Consider the following 17,698-nt stretch of genomic DNA (forward strand, 5'->3'; position numbering starts at 1 on the left):
CCTTCGCGGCCCTGCGTGCCGTCTGGGCGGCGGGCTGCCCGTGGGCTGGAGGCCTTGGTTGCGACGGGCCCTCGTATGGAGCTCACATCCAGGATGGGCAGGCTAGACACCAACGCGGAAGCTCCGGCGGCAACATCGGGGTCCACTCTGTGCACGGCTTGTCACGAAATACCGCACGACGTTCACGCAAATCACGCGCAACCGTGTTTAAAAAGCAAACCAAATAATATTCTCCATAATAAAGGTTGTTTTGGGTTAGATCGCGTAAATATATAAATATGTCATTAAAACCCGCCCTGCAATAGGTACGGCTATTTTAATATACACAATAGACAGGAAGGACAAGTTCAAAGGGCATGATGCACGTTGCCTCAGTATTCCCCCCCCCCCTCCCCCCACGTGGCGCATGAGTGCAGAAGCATGGTCACCATATCTACGCCTCTATATAAGGAACGAAACAGTTGGACTTCTCCACAAATCTGGCTGTCGCCTGATGAGGCTAGTTGTTGTAATTACTGGCGAAACGTCGTACTCAGATTGTAAATGTTGTGGCTTGGCTCTCCAACACACCGGTGTGCTGTACTCGTGACGAATTGGCACGTTCTGTTTACCTGTCGGGTGGTGGCGATCTAACTCAAGAAACCTCTATTGTGGATGATATTGGTCACGAAAGCCTACGTGTTAAACCCAATAACATTCTGCCTAAATTTACCACCTCCCTTTGCACTTCCACCGCCATTCCTAATTGCCACCCCTGCCATATTATTCCCTGGTTTGAGGGATCGCCCTCCAGTTACACACGACTGCAGAATGCATGGTGAAACTTCTTTTGCACCGTACGTAGCCAACCGTGCTAATAGGTGGTGTGGTCGTTGAGATGATGCGTGTCGCACCACTGTTCCCTCTGCCCAACTCGCACTTTTGTTTTGATCTGTTTTGCGTGTTTGTTTTGTCTAAATGTGCTGTTTATGTTTATATGGTCGCCATGTAAAGCGTCCTGTTGCTTTTAGTAACTAGAGGCTATGAAACGTTGCGTCATTGCTGCTATAATGCTTATTAAAGCATCTACCTGCTCAAATTGGCCCTCAAGTCTGGTGCCAGCACTGAGCCATCAGTGGAAATGCCACGTTCTCATGGCAGGACCCTGTCTCTCCATAGGACAAATCCTGTGGGATTTCCACACACACAGATACCTTCCATTGGAGAGTATGCTCATGTTACCATAGGGCTCCCCTGTTTGTTGCGGTTCCACCCGATTCAAGAGCCGAATGGCTCACAGGGCTGTACCTAATAAATTAACTTAAAATGAACTTGAACTGGAAATGAACTTGAACTTCCCCTGGTTGGATTGATATAGACCCCTTGATGAAAAGGCACTTGTAAACTAAGTGAATATTTAAAAAAGTATTTTAAAAAAGATTATATTCTGATATCCCGTGATATATCGCTTAGAAAATACTTATGTAATAACACTGAACACTCTTGTAATTATGATAATTTCTCATTTCCATGTATTTTAATAGGATTTTTTATTTATACACACACCTGACAGAGCTGAGCTTTTGTGAACACCTAACCATGCTGCATGTAATATCCAGCGAAACGTCGATCATACGAAATTGTAAACATATTGCTTGAGCTTTTCAACATTTTACAGATACAATTTAATCCAAAATAAACGAATTATGAATAAAAAATTAAATACGCTTCACCTCTGCTGTCTAATTTCTTTGGGGATCTTTTAGGAGCTCTTCCATTCATTTTCTCCCTGGGAAAAAAAAGCAAAACATAGTCGTTAAACAAAGCACAAACATTCAATTACCTCCGTAACAACACACTAATCTGTATGTTACTCCGGGGAACCTCTCTCTCCTTGATAGAACACTCCGCCAATTTAAACCCATAAGTGATCATTGGAAAGCTTGTGATACGTAGTTTATGTGCACAAGCTCAATATCGTTAAAAATGATTTACCTTTGACCCAATAAATCGGCTAATTCGGTTTATTATTGGTCCGTGGTGTTGCTTATCCACGGTACCATTTACAAATCGTGATGTGGGTGCTACTTCAAAATCATACCATGCATTGGCGTGGGCCACTGGGGAGGAAATTGTAAGGGAAGGGGACAGTGCTCGTTCTGGGGGGAGAGACCGGCAAGGGCTCAAAATAAATTATTATTGTTGCATTTCAACAAGCTTTATACTGAATTTATTACACAGGACGATCCATTTATAGATACTCCACTAAATACTTTGTCTCCCACCAATCTCAAAATACGTATCAAATCTGGTGGAAAAAAGCTCTCTTCGGTAAGATATCCAAGCCATCTCTCTCACAATATTCCGTCAAACTGTTCACAAGTAAGCAGTAGGGACGCCATCATTCAGCGGGGCATCTGTAAATCTATCGCCCTGCGTATGGCCCTGACTGAACGAGCGGTAAGCTGGCACGGCGTATATGGGTTTGGGGCTCCACCTGAACGCGGGCAGAGCTAGGAAATCCCAGATGAGGATGGCGTCGCCCACGCTGACGAGCCCCAGCTGGTCTGGGGTGAACATCACGTGCCGCACGCTCTCCGAGTGCCCGATGAACGTCTGCGGACACGGCGAGCGTTTCAGCCTCCCACACTTGATACCACAAAAAGACGCGTGATATCCACGCAACACACGCAGAGAGCGTCTACACGGCTGCGTACGTTATTGTATGCATGTACAGTGAGGGAAAAAAGTATTTGATCCCCTGCTGATTTTGTACGTTTGCCCACTGACAAAGAAATGATCAGTCTATAATTTTAATGGTAGGTTTATTTGAACAGTGAGAGGACAGAATAACAACAACAAAATCCAGAAAAACGCATGTCAAAAATGTTATAAATTGATTTGCATTTTTATGAGGGAAATAGGTGTTTGACCCCTCTGCAAAACATGACTTAGTACTTGGTGGCAAAACCCTTGTTGGGAATCACAGAGGTCAGACGTTTCTTGTAGTTGGCCACCAGGTTTGTACACATCTCAGGAGGGATTTTGTCCCACTCCTCTTTAAAAATCTTCTTCAAGTCATTAAGATTTGGAGGCAGGACGTTTGGCAACTCGAACCTTCAGCTCCCTCCACATATTTTCTATGGGATTAAGGTCTGGAGCCTGGCTAGGCCACTCCAGGACCTTAATGTGCTTCTTCTTGAGCCACTCCTTTGTTGCCGTGGCCGTGTGTTTTGGGTCATTGTCATGCTGGAATATCCATCCACGACCCATTTTCATTGCCCTGGTTGAGGGAAGGAGGTTCTCACCAAAGATTTGACGGTACATGGCCCCGTCCATCGTCCCTTTGATGCGGTGAAGTTGTTCTGTCCCGTTTGCAGAAAAACACCCCCAAAGCATAATGTTTCCACCTCCATGTTTGACAGGTGGGGATGGTGTTCTTGGGGTCATAGGCAGCATTCCTCCTCCTCCAAACACGGCGAGTTGAGTTGATGCCAAAGAGCTCCATTTTGGTCTCATCTGACCAGAACACTTTCACCCAGTTGTCCTCTGAATCATTCAGATGTTCATTGGCAAACTTCAGACGGGACCTGTATATGTGCTTTCTTGAGCAGGGGGACCTTGCGGGCGCTGCAGGATTTCAGTCCTTCACGGCGTAGTGTGTTACCAACTGTTTTCTTGGTGACTATGGTCCCAGCTGCCTTGAGATCATTGACAAGATCCTCCCGTGTAGTTCTGGGCTGATTCCTCACCGTTTTCATGATCATTGCAACTCCACGAGGTGAGATCTTGCATGGAGCCCCAGGCCGAGGGAGATTGACAGTTATTTTGTGTTTCTTCCATTTGCGAATAATCGAACCAACTGTTGTCACCTTCTCTCCAAGCTGCTTGGCGATGGTCTTGTAGCCCATTCCAGCCTTGTGCAGGTCTACAATCTTGTCCCCGACATCCTTGGAGAGCTCTTTGGGTCTTGGCCATGGTAGAGAGTTTGGAATCTGATTGATTGATTGCTTCTGTGAACAGGTGTCTTTTATACAGGTAACAAGCTGAGATTAAGAGTGTGCTCCTAATCTCAGCTCGTTACCTGTATAAAAGACACCTGGGAGCCAGAAATCTTTCTGAGAGGGGGTCAAATACTTATTTCCCTCATTAAAATGCAAAAAAATTTACAACATTTTTGACATGCGTTTTTCTGGATTTTTTTGTTATTATTCTGTCTCTCACTGTTCAAATAAACCTACCATTAAAAATATAGACTGATCATTTCTTTGTCAGTGGGCAAACGTACAAAATCAGCAGGGGATCAAATACTTTTTCCCTCACTGTATGTTGAACTTCTTTTGCAAAGTACGTTCAACATACACACATACGGTGCGGGGGGAAGGACAACAGATTAAACACATAAAAGTTGCCTCAAGGAGACCGTCAACCCACATGCATTGTAGCAGCGAGTTGATCTGTTTATAGAGCGGCATTCAAATTCTATTATGTTCTTGCGTATGATGGCAATATGTTCAGGAGCTACCAATGCTCTAGGTCTGCTCGCCACAAGAGGGCTTTCAGGAGAGAGTTTGTCTCGCTTTGCTATACCTGTGTGACAGCCACCTGCCTACCACCCACGATGTGCGTCACCCACCTGTGCTCTACAAACATCTATGGCGCCCAACCTGCATTACGTGTCACGCAACCATCAGCCACGCGTGCGCGCGCGCCCCCCACCTGCGCATCGGTGCGGTGCTGGGCGCGCGTGTCCCACACTTTCACCACGCGGTCTCCGGCCGTGGCGAAGAAGCGGCCGTCCTCGCTCACGTCCGTGGAGACGCAGCGCGTGTGGTGAGCCGCCGAAAGCTGCGCGTCCGGGAACGAGACGGCCAAAAGTGAGTGAGGGCTGTGCGTGTCCACACTCCACCTCCCGAGGAGAGGGGTCACCGTGCTTTTCGAGTGGAGTATGCAACAGCCAGGTGGCAGGTGGCAGTTGTGTTACCCCTCAAACGAAAGATGTCACACGTGTTAAGAAGTCACACCTAAACAGAGATTCACAGAGAGTTACGAAAGACAAAAAGTCAGTGAGCGACAGGTGCACGAGTGGGATAAGAGTTCAATCCTCAATGTGCAGGTACATCTGGAGCTACCACGAGTGAAGTCACTGGTTGACTGGCCCCTGAAACTCGTAGACTTACATAGAGACACATAGACTCGTAAAGACCCATATACGTCTGCAGATACCACACATGACGTTACAAGTTGACTCACAAAAAAAACCCATAGACTCACAGAGAGACCAACAAGTTGACAGAGAACCACTGACACGTAAAACTCACATAGATAGAGACCAATAAAAGTTTAGTGACATCAGGGATGTCACTTGTATGGTGCCGGCCCGAGAGGGCCGTGGCGTGCGATGTCCCTACATCACGGACAGCACCGGGTGGGTTGCTGTGTGAGGCCGGCTCTAGCAGAGCACGGCGTGCGATGCACTGTCATCGCGTACACCCCGTAGGTGGGTGTATTACCAGCCCTAGCGGGGCTTGGTGAGCGCTGGGATAGCGCGGGCACCACGCATAGCGTGTAGTGCGGGCTCCCACAAGGGGGAGCGGGAGAGTGTCAGCCCAGGGACAGGGTTGCCCCGTCCATGGCACTCTGGTTGACCCCGTAGGCACGTGATATAGAGTGTCCACAGAGAGGGCCCCAGGTGGGGGGGGGGGGGGGGGCTAGAGGGTGATCACGTGTCCGGGGAGAGCTCTGAGAGGGATCAGGAGGGAGCTAAAACGCTCGAGAAGGCGGGCGGGGCCAAGGGCGGAGCCAGCCCCGACTCAGGAGGATATAAGGTGGGTCCCTGAGAGAGTTCGAGGTCGCTGCATTCTACAAGCTGGAAGCTCCACATCTACAAGCTGGAAGCTCTACGTCCTACGAGGCATCAACACGTGGTTGGGGATCCGAGTGAGGGTCTGACCCTTCGTAGCTGTAACTCTTCCGTATAGGGCAGTTAGCTGGGTGGTCACCACCCTAGGCTGTATCTGGTGAAGGGGCAGTTACCCCTTTGTGTTAACGGGTTGATGTTGCCTCTAAAGAACAACATTTGTGACTCAGTTTGATTCACTACAAACCTACAGAGACCCATATTAAATTACAATTTTTTTTACATTTTACCAGGTAAGGCTCACCGAGCTATATAGCTCCTTTTCAGAAGTGACCTGGCCACAAATTATAACTCAACGAAGTGGCTTATCATGTGGAAATGTATAGCAGCCAAATACTCCAGAATTCCACGTAACTCTCTCATTGTCCTCTGCCCCAATCCACCCACCCCCTCTCTCTCTGCCCCACCCCCTCCCCCCTCTCTCTATTTAAGGCACCGACACAGTGACGCTGTCTTTCTGCTTGTCATTCTTTGGAGGAGCGTGGTCTGCCAGGTAGGGTGTTGGCTGTTGTGTTGGCCGGCTCTCTGTATTGTGTTGCATTGTGTTTCTAAGTTTACTATGTTTGTTTTTTCTCATTCATTCTTACCTGATGATGGCCGCTTGTGTTGCAACCGAAACTTCGTATTCTATTATTATTTATTTTCGACGTGACTTTACCGAAAGAACCAAAGAGTAACTCTAAATGCATGTTTCGAAATACGGAGGGAAAATCCGGAGGACCTGGAGTAAAAGCCACACGATCACGGGGAGAACATGCAACTCCGAATATACAGGTGTCAGGGTTGGGATTGAACCCACGTCCTCCTGCATGCCAGGCGAGGTAGTTAACATCTCGCCACTGTGGTACCCCATATACTTAAGAGACCCACAAGGCAAGCCAATCCTGCATGTGCAGGTACGTCCGCGGACTCCGCAAGCGGAGTCACTGAATAAGGGTTGTGCAGCCTCCCATTTCTCTGTGCCTCTCTCTCTGCAGAGCATCAGCTCGCTCACGCTCGGTCCCGCGAGTCCGCGGCCGCATTTCCGGCCGCGCCGTTTGCATGGCGCACCTCTCGGAGGTTGCGGCCCGTCGCCGCGTCGAGGATGACGATCCTGCGGGATCGGGTGAGCACCAGCAGCCGGCTCGAGTCTGGAGGCGCGAAGCGGACTGCCAGCGCCCGCTCGGGCCCCGGGTCCTCGTGCCCCGTGGCAGTGCCGGCGCTCACGGAGACTCGCAGCACCTGCGGGCGGCACCCACGGGGGTCGCGGAGGTGTGTGAGCACGCGCCAGCGGTTCTGTACCGATAGAGAGGAATAACTCTGCTCCGTCATCATCGTCATCAGCAGTAGCCGTGATCAATTCACAGCTGGATGAAGGCCTCCTCCAAGCCGTCATCACCTATCGTGGTTCGTTGACGCAACGATTCATCTAGTACCTGCGCATGAGCTGAGCTCATTGCTCCTATCTCCGCGGTGGACATACTCTCAGATGTGTTACCACCTCTTGACTACTTTGGCTCACCGAATCAAAAGTGGCTGGTTTGTAATAGGAGTTGCATAACTTACTTTCCCCAAAATGGAATGTTTTCTCGTTAACAGTCACTACTGGCGCCATGTGACAATAATGTATGCGTATGTTTTAAATTAGTTATCTGATTAAAGCTGAAATTGGTTAGAAGCCATCACGTATCCGATTAGCACGGTTGGCTATGTACGGTGCGAAATAAGTTCAACATACATACAAGCGTATACTTTATTAATATTGATATCCACCAGGATCCTCTTTACAGAATGTATACAGTAATTCGTAAATAAAAATGCACAAACAGTGAAACCGTAGACTACCAGACTCATAGAGAGGAGCCCCGGTCCGGATAACTGAAATATTCCGGGTTGCTGCGATTTCACATTTACACGTACACATGGACTACTATACTGTGTACTGTATAGTGTATGACGCATAAAAAAGTACAGTACTTGTGGTGTGTACCGTACAGTATTGCAGTGAAGCTTGTAGGTCTGAGGGTGCACAGCTCCCCGCAACCCCCCTCCCCTATCACCCCTCTGCCTGCCGTCCCCCCACCACCCCTACCTCAACCCTCCCCTTCCCCTATCATCCCTCCCTGCCACACCCCACCACCCCTACCTCAACCCCCTTCCCCTATCACCCCTCTGCCTGCCGTCCCCCACCACCCCTACCTCAACCCCCCCCTCCCCTATCACCCCTCCCTGCCATTCCCCACCACCCCTACCTCAACCCCCCCCTTCCCCTATCACCCCTCCCTGCCACACCCCACCACCCCTACCTCAACCCCCCCTCCCCTATCACCCCTCCCTGCCATCCCCCACCACCCCTACCTCAACCCCCCTTGCCCTATCACCCCTAAACACCCCTACCTCACCGTCCTTCCCCTATCACCCCTCTCCCCCCTCTCCCTGCCGTCCCCCACCACCCCTACCTGAACCCCCCTTCCCCTATCACCCCTCATCACCCCTACTTCTCCGTCCTTCCCCTATCACCCCTCCCTGCCGTCCCCTCAACACCCCCCCCCCCCTTCCCCTATCACCCCTCCCTGCCACACCCCACCACCCCTTCCACATCCCCCACCCCTTTGAGACTCAGTGGTTCTTTGCTGGGTAAACAAACAAGCCGAGTAATAATAAAATACATTGCCAAGAGATGCTCTTCTTATGGTTTACGGTTAGACGTGAGAGACAGGAAGGCGATGAAGCGACGCCGGCGGGAGTGGGGACCCGCAGGCGGAGCACACGAGGTGGGTAGAGGGGGTATAGCCTCACCTCCTCCAGTGACCGCGCGTCCATCACCGTCACCGCATCCTGGCTGGGCCCCACGAACGCTAAGCGTTGTCCGTCAGTCGACAGGGCCAGGACGCTCGGGGCGTCGTCTCCGTCGTGCTCCTCCTCCTCATCGGCCGCCCGTCTGCCCCTTGTTGCGACAACGTTCCCTGCAGTAGCAGTTCGGAGGAGGTGAGGCCTCTCATCGCTAAAGCCCCTCAACCTGGCACACTCCCCATTAGGAGAGCAGTGTGGGGGGCGGGGGGGAACTCATGAACTCGAGCTATTGTAAACTTTTCATGGCCACAATTATTATCATGGCCCGTGAGTGAAAAGGTCTAAGAAATGGGAGTCCCCACAATCTTGTAACGACAGGATGATAAGAGCTTTACCAACATCTTGCTGAACAAACACTGCATCAGTAAATAATTGATTACAAGTATAATTAAGGAAAAGCTTCACTAGCCTAAGTGAGGCTTTCTTGAATATCCTGGGCTATTTTGTCAGATAAACAATCCATTTATTGTACTGCCATCTACTGGCCAGCAACATAGTCGATGGAAAAAAGTACATTTCTACACTTGAACCTTTTTAACATCAACATTAATGGGTGGGGCGAGTCCATGGAGGATCTTGAAGACAAATCCCAGTCAGCCCTTATTTTTATTCTGCCTGTATGTATGTAGAACTTTTTTAGCACATTACGTAGCCAACCGTGCTCATCAGAGATGTGGGGGAAGGACAACAAACTAAACTGAACTGCCTGAAACAGATTGTACATTCCTGAAAAGTGCTTCCTGGGGGGAAACAAATAATTCAGGGAACTATACCTTCATTGACACCAGTGCCTGTGCAGCCAGTAGCAAGACAGAGTTAAACACCCATTGGCACGCGGGCTCACCCAGCACCCGGAGCGCGGGCAGGTCGTCGTCGGACGCGTCGTACATCGCGAGGCTTCCGAGCGAGCAGGCGCTGTACATGAATTCTCCACTGCGTGAGAACGCCAGGGCAGTGATCTGGCCTCTGTGCTGCCTGTATCGTGGAAGCGGTGACACACCAAATACAAAGATCCCGCCTGTACAGCCTTTAACCGACTGTTGGGGCAAGTGCTGTTAGTGAATAGCACCTATGAAGGCCGGCACGGCACACGAGGGGGTGGGTGGCCAACACCATGCCCGGCCGCCTTTGTTTCCCTCACGGTGAAGTTTACATACACACCGTACTAGGTACTCATTTGAGGCTGAGTCGACTCAGGGGAGGCCCAGGACCGGTTCAGATAAACATCACTGGGATTGGCCGTGAGCGGGAATCGAACTCGTGTTGCCGGGTTCGTAGTGCAGTGCGCTAACCACTACACTACCGCGGTGACACACCCCACACGTTTACTACATATACGCAGACACTCACATTTGCAGCATTACCATACACCTCGATACAGTAAATTAGTGTACGGTCCCTTGCCAAGGCCCTGCTAGAAAGTCGTCTCGCCATGGCAGGTCCGTTATGGGGGTTGTTTGGCCATACTGCATAACGCTTGGTCAGTGCGGGAATGATAAAGTGTGGGTGACACTGGGCACATGGTCAGATATCACTCGACCTCGGGCCGTCAAGTTCGTAGCGCAATGTGCTGTTTGTTATACTGTCACTTCACGGCCTATAAACACCTGAATATTATCAGCAGCAGGCATGCAAAAATGAACGGCACTGATTGAGTAAACTCGTTACGCGCGGCCAATCATCATCGGTGGTGCACGGATGTCTCGATCACTTTACTTGTGCTCCGCCAGGAGGGCGGTGCTGGCGACGCTGAATGCGCGCACCGAGCCGTCGCTGAAGCCGCACGCGAGCAGCTGGCGCACCGGGTGGCAGCACACGACACACGGCACCACCGCCAGCGTCGAGAAGTCCAGCAGCTGCCGCGCATGAGCACAGGGCAACAAGACGGTAATGACACGGTAGTGACATGGTGATGACACTGCAATGACACGGCGACGACACGGCGACGACAGGATAACGACACTGCAATAAAACGGCCACCATAACAGCACGGTAAGGACACTGCAAAGACATGGCAACGATGCGGTAATGACACGGCAACACGACAATGACACAACAACAGAGTAACCACACGGCAATGACATGGTAACAAATCTAAATGAGTAAGCGACTTGCATAGCGCCCGTGTATCTTTTTTAGGGTTGTTAGCCGATAACCGGTAAACGTTTTCAGCATTCCGAAAGTCAGGAAGCAGTAACGTTTTATTTTCTAGTGGAATGTGAGTAACGAATGCACTGATTGGTACATGCGTACGAAAAAAACGCATGGCAGTAATCCACCGCGTGGAACACATACCTTCTTGGTTAGGTTAAAAAGAAGATATCTTCATATGTTAACTACTCAAGACATTTCTGTATGTGCGGCGAACTGGTAACCTTTATTTAACCGGTTTGCTTCATGTGGTTTCTGATCATGCAAAAAACATTTAAAGTGAAAAAGCAGACGTAGAAAATCTTGCTTTTTGGGCGAATGGGGGCAAACTGATTAACACAAAGTTAAGTAAACAGGGATGTGTGTGGCATCCGCACACATTTGGAAGAGAAAGACGATGCTTCCTGCATCATTTCTAAAAACGTGGCCTTTGGAGGCAACAGAACTCTGAAAGAGGCAAAACGCGAGAAGCACAGGTACCTGCTGGCCGCTGTCCGAGTCCCAAACGCGCACGCTCGCATCGCGCCCCACGGTGACCAGGTGGCGCAGCGCTCCGTCTGCCGAACAGCCCAGCACGGGCCCGGCGTGCGAGCGCGCCAGCGTGGCGTAGTGGCGCGACGCCACCTCCAGGAAGCCCAGGCTGGCGCCCGCGGGCCCTGCCGTGGCGGCCAGCACACGCCGCCCATCTGCCGAGATCGCCACCGCCGACACCGGGGCCTCGTGCTCTGCGTCAAAAGCAAGCAAGCATGGAACGCCATTGGCGTCACGGAGGATGGCCGAGAGGCTGTCGCCATCACACCGGGCAGACTTGGGGTATGTGTGTATGTTGAAATTCATATTCTTGTGTCTTTTGTTGGAAGCTAACCCCCCTTTTCCTGAAGACGACCGCTTGTGTTGCGATCGAAACGTCGTAGTTTTTTGTTATTTTCTTTGAACCTATCTACGTGACTTTACCGAAAGATACAAGAATATGAATTCCTGCAGTCACGAAAGAAGCTTTAAGTCAAGATATGTTGAACTTCTTTCGCACCATAGGCAGCTAACCATGATAATCGGAGGTGCGGTGAAGGACAACAAACCAAACACAAAAAGCAGTTCTAAACACAAGAAGGGGCGGCGAATAAGTCTCTGGTACCCACCACTTAAAATAGTGCGAGTAAAAGTTTGAATCTGATAAATAAAAAAATTGTCACCAACACTGCGTGGGGGAGGATATTTTTTTCACTTTTTTTCGTGAAATGTACTGCTAAAATAACATTTGTGGCAGTCTCAGCTCCTGACGAAGGACAGATACGCTTGTGTTTAGCTCCTGTCCATAACGTGTAGAGCAATTTTAACCATCTTTTCTCACTGCAGAGGCATCTTGCAGTGCTATTCTTTCATCATATAAAATATGTATGGCTCATTAGCATGAGAACTTTCAAATGGTGTCGCTTATTGCACAGATGCTGTAGCCGAGGGTATGGGCAAATAAACACGACTGAACCTGAGGTGGACACTTGAACCCACGCTAGCCACATGCCACATTAATTCACCACGTGCCCTATCCCACCGGCTACAGCTCTTCCACTAAACGAAACTATTTTTTATTTTACCAGGAAAGGCCCACTGAGCTGTGTAGCTCTTTTTCAGAAGCTACTTGGCCACAAATGATTGTTCAACGAAGTGGCTCATCACGTGGAAATTTCTAGCAGCCAAGTTCTCTCAATGCAGGTCTCTAAATGTGGAGAGAAAGCCAGAGGACAGGAGAGAAATCCACGCAACCACAGGGAGACATGCACACTCCAAATATACATTCGGTGTCAGGGTCGGAATCGAACCCATGACCTCCTGCATACAAGGCGAGGGAGTTAACATCTCGCCACCGCGGCGCCCCCTTTGATAGACGCTCTGGTATTCCTATTAAACATCTGCGGCACTGCCTTACTCCTACCCTTCCAGCCTCCACTCCGTTGCCCCACCTCCTTCACAGTTAATTGAACCCCCCCCCCCTACCCCCCCCACCCCCCGACTTGTGACGGCCATACTGAGCGGAGCGTCACCTCGTCACTGGGCAATTTTGGGCCTGACGGATGTGCAGATCGGCGTGGAGGGGATTGCTCCCAAAGAGCACTCTCTCTACCTGGAGTGCTGCCCCCCCCTCCTCGCCCGTGTGTCAGTCTCACCGGCTTCCAGGAGCATGGTGGAGAAATCCAGCAGCCAGAGCCGCAAAAAGCCGTCGTCGGAGCCCGTGGCGCACAGTCCCTCCGACACGGACATGCTGTTTATCCCGATGCCCGGTCCTGATGGGATCGAGTATTCACAGGGAGATAGTGTCATAATCTTTGGGACCTTTTTGGCCAGTATCAGAATGATGAAAAAATATAAGAGGCTTGACCCTTTGTGGTAATAAAACAAGTGGTGTTAAATGTTGAAATACCAAATAAACACCTATTACAAAGGCATCGATACTGCATTAACTACATATACGTGGCAAAACATCCAAACAAACATGCTCGGATAATATCTGCATCGTCTTTGAAACTGATTGGCCTACACCAGACAGCCTTCTTTATGGCTTAGTCTCACCAGTTAGACCAGATAACGCCAAAAGGCGACCAGTACAAAGGCAATGCAAGTACAGAGATTCCTCCATTGATGAACATTCGACTTGTTAATTTTTAGAGATATGAACAAACTGGTCTGTTTAACACGTAGACTTTCGCGACCAATATCATCCATAATGCAGTTTTTTTTTAGTTAGATTGTGTAAATATAAATGTGTCATTAAACCCGCCACCACTTGACACAAATAATTAGTAAGGTTTGTCACGTAAACAGAGAGCATGCCAATTTGTTACTTGTACAGCACACCGGTGTGTTGTTTGTCCAGTTGTATGTCCAGTTGCCTGTTCAGACCAAGAGTCGTAAGTTCAACCGCCACGCAATAGATGGCGGTGGTGGCATCTACATCTACAGAATGTGAAGAACCGGTTGCATTTACATCTACAGGAGATTATACAACTTTTAAAGCCATTCCCCATGTTTAGTGTACACGCCGTACAACATGTTGGAATCGACAGGAGTAAAGTTGGAACAAATCGACTTACGAACAGACCTCTGGAACCTAACTCGTTCGTAAGTAGAGGAGTCCCTGTATGAAAGTATAAATAGATCGGGTTGAGCACTTATATCTACGGGACGTTTTTGCCAGTATCAAAATTATGAACAAAATTAGCCTTTTTATGCTTGCCAGTAGCCATATAAATTGCCACGACAGTTTATACGGACACACTCGCGACTGCAATATCTGGTTGTCAGCAGCCATGCGAGACACATAATTGAATCAAATAAACTATCATCACAGTAGGGATACAATCACTGACATGGAGGCTATTTGTACCTATTCCTTCTCTTAAGATCAAACACCGCCTGTAGTAGAGCAGTAGTGCAGAGGGTCAAGGAGGAGCAGGGGGCAGAGAGTGGCAACAGACGCAGGGAGGAGAACGCAGGGGGATGGCCGTAGATGGCTCACACAAGGCACAGGTCATCGTTGGTGGCATGGCGGTCCTGGCTCACCGGACGGGGGGGCACGCTTGCCAGCGTCGTAGCTGGCGCGCACGCCCGGCGATGGCAGCAGGCGCCGCACATTGCGTATGGTCACGTTCTTGTAGTCGATCTCCAGGATGTGGCCCGACTTGCTGCAGGCAAAGCTGTGGGAGCACAAACGCGATGGTCTTTTGCCTACTGCACCGGGGGGGTCGGGGGTCACTGTGTTTGAACTACGGCGATAATCTAACAAAAACAAGAGATGGGAACTCATACAATAAATAAGCTGAGACCTGGCCAGAGCCGAGCAAGGGCTCTTTCTGACTGGAAGGAACGATGAACTTATGGTATTAATAATAATGATAAAGCACTTCATAGTGAGCACAGATTTTGCAAATCGGCACAACTTTCGATCGAAAACTCGGAGGTGTAGAGACAAAGCTCAAAGTCTCTCATGTGATCCTGACCAGGTAAGAGCCTGAACAGGTGAGAGCTTGAACAGGTGAAGGTCTGAAGAGGTAAGAGCCTGAACTACTGCTTATGGGGGATGGTGCTTGGATGCTGCGTTTGTGCAGTGGGAGAGAAGAGTTTTAGATGCCTGGTGCAGCAACGGAGAAACTGCCGCTCAGCCAAAACAGTCCTTGTTTTGGGGACAATGAGGTTGTTGCCGAGCTACGTACGAACATTAACCGAGGTTATAAAAAAAACCCAGGATTATGCTGTTGAAGGCAATACAAGTTACTTTCTGACACACCACGACTAGACATCAGTGAAAAAGAGCTTCATTGCTCATTAGATTTCTCCAGGATAAATACCGACTCTGATTCTGAAGTTTCCACTGCTTGCGCATGTCATACTAGTCAGATGGAGGGTGACGCCCAAGGAGGCTTCTGATCACCTGTGTGAACTTATTTTTGAAAAGCTCACCCGGAGTAGAGGCACAGAATAGAAGTAGATGGAGAAGGGAAACCCGAGCAGCCGACCCGATGCAATAATGAACGTTGGCTATATAGTATCCCTCGCTTTCCACAAGGGATACGTTCCAGAGATGCTTGTGATATTAGCCTCAAATAAATAACAAAGCTATTAAATACGTGACAATTACGTATCTCTTTCATCACTTTCTCTCGAATCACTTTAATTAGTTTATCCGCATCACATTCCTCTCATCACTTTATCTCTTATCACTTTATCTGATCACTTTCTGGCATCACATTCTCTTTTATCACTTCATCTCATCACTTTCTTTCCCTCTCTCTCGATTCAATCCTGTAGAGTTCCAGATGTGATTCGTGGATAGCCAAAATCACGGATAGAAAGTTCATGAATAACGAGGGAATACCATACAGTCTGCCGCCCCCTTATCTCTCATACCCCTTTTCCACTGGCACATCCGAGCCCTCACGGTACGCGTGGCTCTCTCCACTGGCTATTTGTCGAGCCGACCCACATCCAAATCATCAAACTCTAGCCTCACGAGGTATCTTGAAGGTGGTTCAGGGGCCAAGCAGGGCCACGGGCAAGGTGAATCATTTTCGTAATACAACGTCGTCTCGCGCAATGCATGCGACGTCAGTGGCATGGCTCTGGTTCTGCAGTGGAAATAATAACCCTGCGCCATCTGAGCCATGCCGGGCCAGCTCGGTACTTGTGCTGGAGTGGCTCGGTCGTGCGGTGGAAAAAAGGTGCATCGGTGACGTTTTGGGTAAAGGTGCGGCCGTGCATACAGCGTGCGGTCGTGTGGCTCGCGGTCGGCAGGCAGGCCCTCCTCGAAGGCCACGTCCGTGAAGTGCGCGGCGTGGAACTCGGCGAGGTCCACGGGGCAGGAGCGTAACGTCGAGCCGCGCAAGCGCCATAGCCGCACACTGCCCCGGCCACACGACACCATCCTGCGCGCGAGCAGCACCGACCCATCAGTGGAGCGCGACATACGGTCAGCAACCACAACCTGGGCGCGCTAAGCTGGCATGGCAGCTCAGAGGTTAGAGAGCCCAGTCGGCATCGCTGAGATGCTGGGTTACTGGACATCTTTGAAAAAATCTTTATAGCTCATTGGATTCCTCCCATATAAATACATATTTGGATTCTGTGTTCAAATGCAAGTTGCAGCTGGAACAAACTGTTATCAAAATGGGCTCCTTAAATGTCAAAATAAAGCATCACATTAAATGTTATTCTGCATTTTTTCCAACGACTACACCCCTGGCTCTCCCCATTCACGTGCAAAAAACGGAAGTGAACTGGTAGATTGCCAAGGCGCGTTTCACCTGGTGTCATCGAAGGAGGCGATTTTGATGGTGTGTAGGTCCACGTCGGTGTGCGTCCTGGCAACAACGGACACTAGGCCACCCGTCCGCAACCGGGACGTGTCCCACACCACCACCGTCTAACTCGCACAAGAAGACATGCACGGGCACACGCATGCACGAGCAACGCAATCAAAACAGAAACCTCGGTTCATCAAACTCTAGGGGGCTTCTTGGTGAAGTGCAGATGCTTTCCATGCCCAAAGAAAGCATTTGCTACGAGTTTCTACACAAACTGTGGCTGCAGGTAAACAGTAGCCGGTGAGGTCAATAAAACGGACTTACGTTTTTTTCATGGCTATCTTTCCCCACGCCGCAAAGCACAGCTCCGCTGTGAGAGAAACTGCAAAAAACATAAACCTGTTCAATCATGTCGTAAAACAAAAACACTGCTGATGAAAGAAAGGGGAAATCATCTTAACTGTCCTACTATAAATACCGGTCAAGATCCCTGGTAGGTGACCGAGTGGCTCAGTGATCAGAACACTCAGAATTCGGATGGCCATCCGTGATTAAACTTCATTCTCAATCTTGATTTGAAGCTTTCGTGACTGCAGGAATCCATACTCTTTGGTTCTTTATTTTATTTTATACCTACGTGACTTTATCGAAAAGACCCAAAGAGTGCTGATTCTCAAGTATAGCGAATTAATGGTCTTAGCCGGGTCCCTAATGACCGCACACAAAAAAATCCCATCATATAAAGTTTTTTTTTTGTGATTCGCTTTGCTTAAATTATAGCTCTCAGAATAAAAAGCATCATTTAGTCTTTCAAACAGAGTACAGCTCTGACACAAGAAACACTATGTTCCGCAAGGTTTACAAATGGGTTCTTAATAGCATGACATGATGTCAAGAGCCACACTTCAAGTAAATTAGAATATAGTAAAAAAAAAACAGAGTAAGGAATTTGTTTTGTTGTGCGATGGGCAGCGGATAGTGACAGCAGAGAGGATGCTGGGAGCTTGAGCCACAGACCTGA

The 17,698-nt window shown here is 49.4% G+C and overlaps 1 protein-coding gene and 1 long non-coding RNA gene across 4 annotated transcripts in view; one reads left to right on the forward strand and one right to left on the reverse strand.

Moving 5' to 3' along the window:
- The window catches only part of WDR90 (WD repeat domain 90), a 55,008-nt gene that overhangs the window by 21,132 nt on the left and 16,178 nt on the right, over positions 1–17,698 (reverse strand). For both annotated transcript variants that reach the window (XM_061555328.1, XM_061555323.1), the window contains exons 14-27: positions 17,002–17,059; positions 16,678–16,796; positions 16,138–16,299; positions 14,441–14,574; positions 13,048–13,164; positions 11,363–11,607; positions 10,448–10,587; positions 9,576–9,706; positions 8,678–8,844; positions 6,950–7,120; positions 4,699–4,827; positions 2,477–2,595; positions 1,713–1,768; positions 2–157 (exon numbers count right to left, since the gene is read on the reverse strand). In XM_061555328.1, the coding sequence (XP_061411312.1) occupies positions 2–157; positions 1,713–1,768; positions 2,477–2,595; positions 4,699–4,827; positions 6,950–7,120; positions 8,678–8,844; positions 9,576–9,706; positions 10,448–10,587; positions 11,363–11,607; positions 13,048–13,164; positions 14,441–14,574; positions 16,138–16,299; positions 16,678–16,796; positions 17,002–17,059 (1,904 nt within the window). The remainder of the gene's footprint in view (position 1; positions 158–1,712; positions 1,769–2,476; positions 2,596–4,698; positions 4,828–6,949; positions 7,121–8,677; positions 8,845–9,575; positions 9,707–10,447; positions 10,588–11,362; positions 11,608–13,047; positions 13,165–14,440; positions 14,575–16,137; positions 16,300–16,677; positions 16,797–17,001; positions 17,060–17,698) is intronic.
- On the forward strand, positions 8,522–11,537 carry LOC133344999 (uncharacterized). 2 transcript variants are annotated; one of them, XR_009755399.1, is made up of 4 exons: positions 8,522–8,652; positions 8,755–8,866; positions 10,462–10,723; positions 11,423–11,537. It is a non-coding gene; the product is annotated as an uncharacterized LOC133344999 (long non-coding RNA). The 2 variants fall into 2 exon arrangements; XR_009755400.1 differs by lacking the exon at positions 8,522–8,652 and having other exon boundaries at positions 8,699–8,866.

The sequence above is a fragment of the Lethenteron reissneri genome, chromosome 3, assembly GCF_015708825.2.
Source record: "Lethenteron reissneri isolate LAM-NWPU_2019-01 chromosome 3, ASM1570882v1, whole genome shotgun sequence".
Classification (NCBI taxonomy): domain Eukaryota; kingdom Metazoa; phylum Chordata; class Hyperoartia; order Petromyzontiformes; family Petromyzontidae; genus Lethenteron; species Lethenteron reissneri.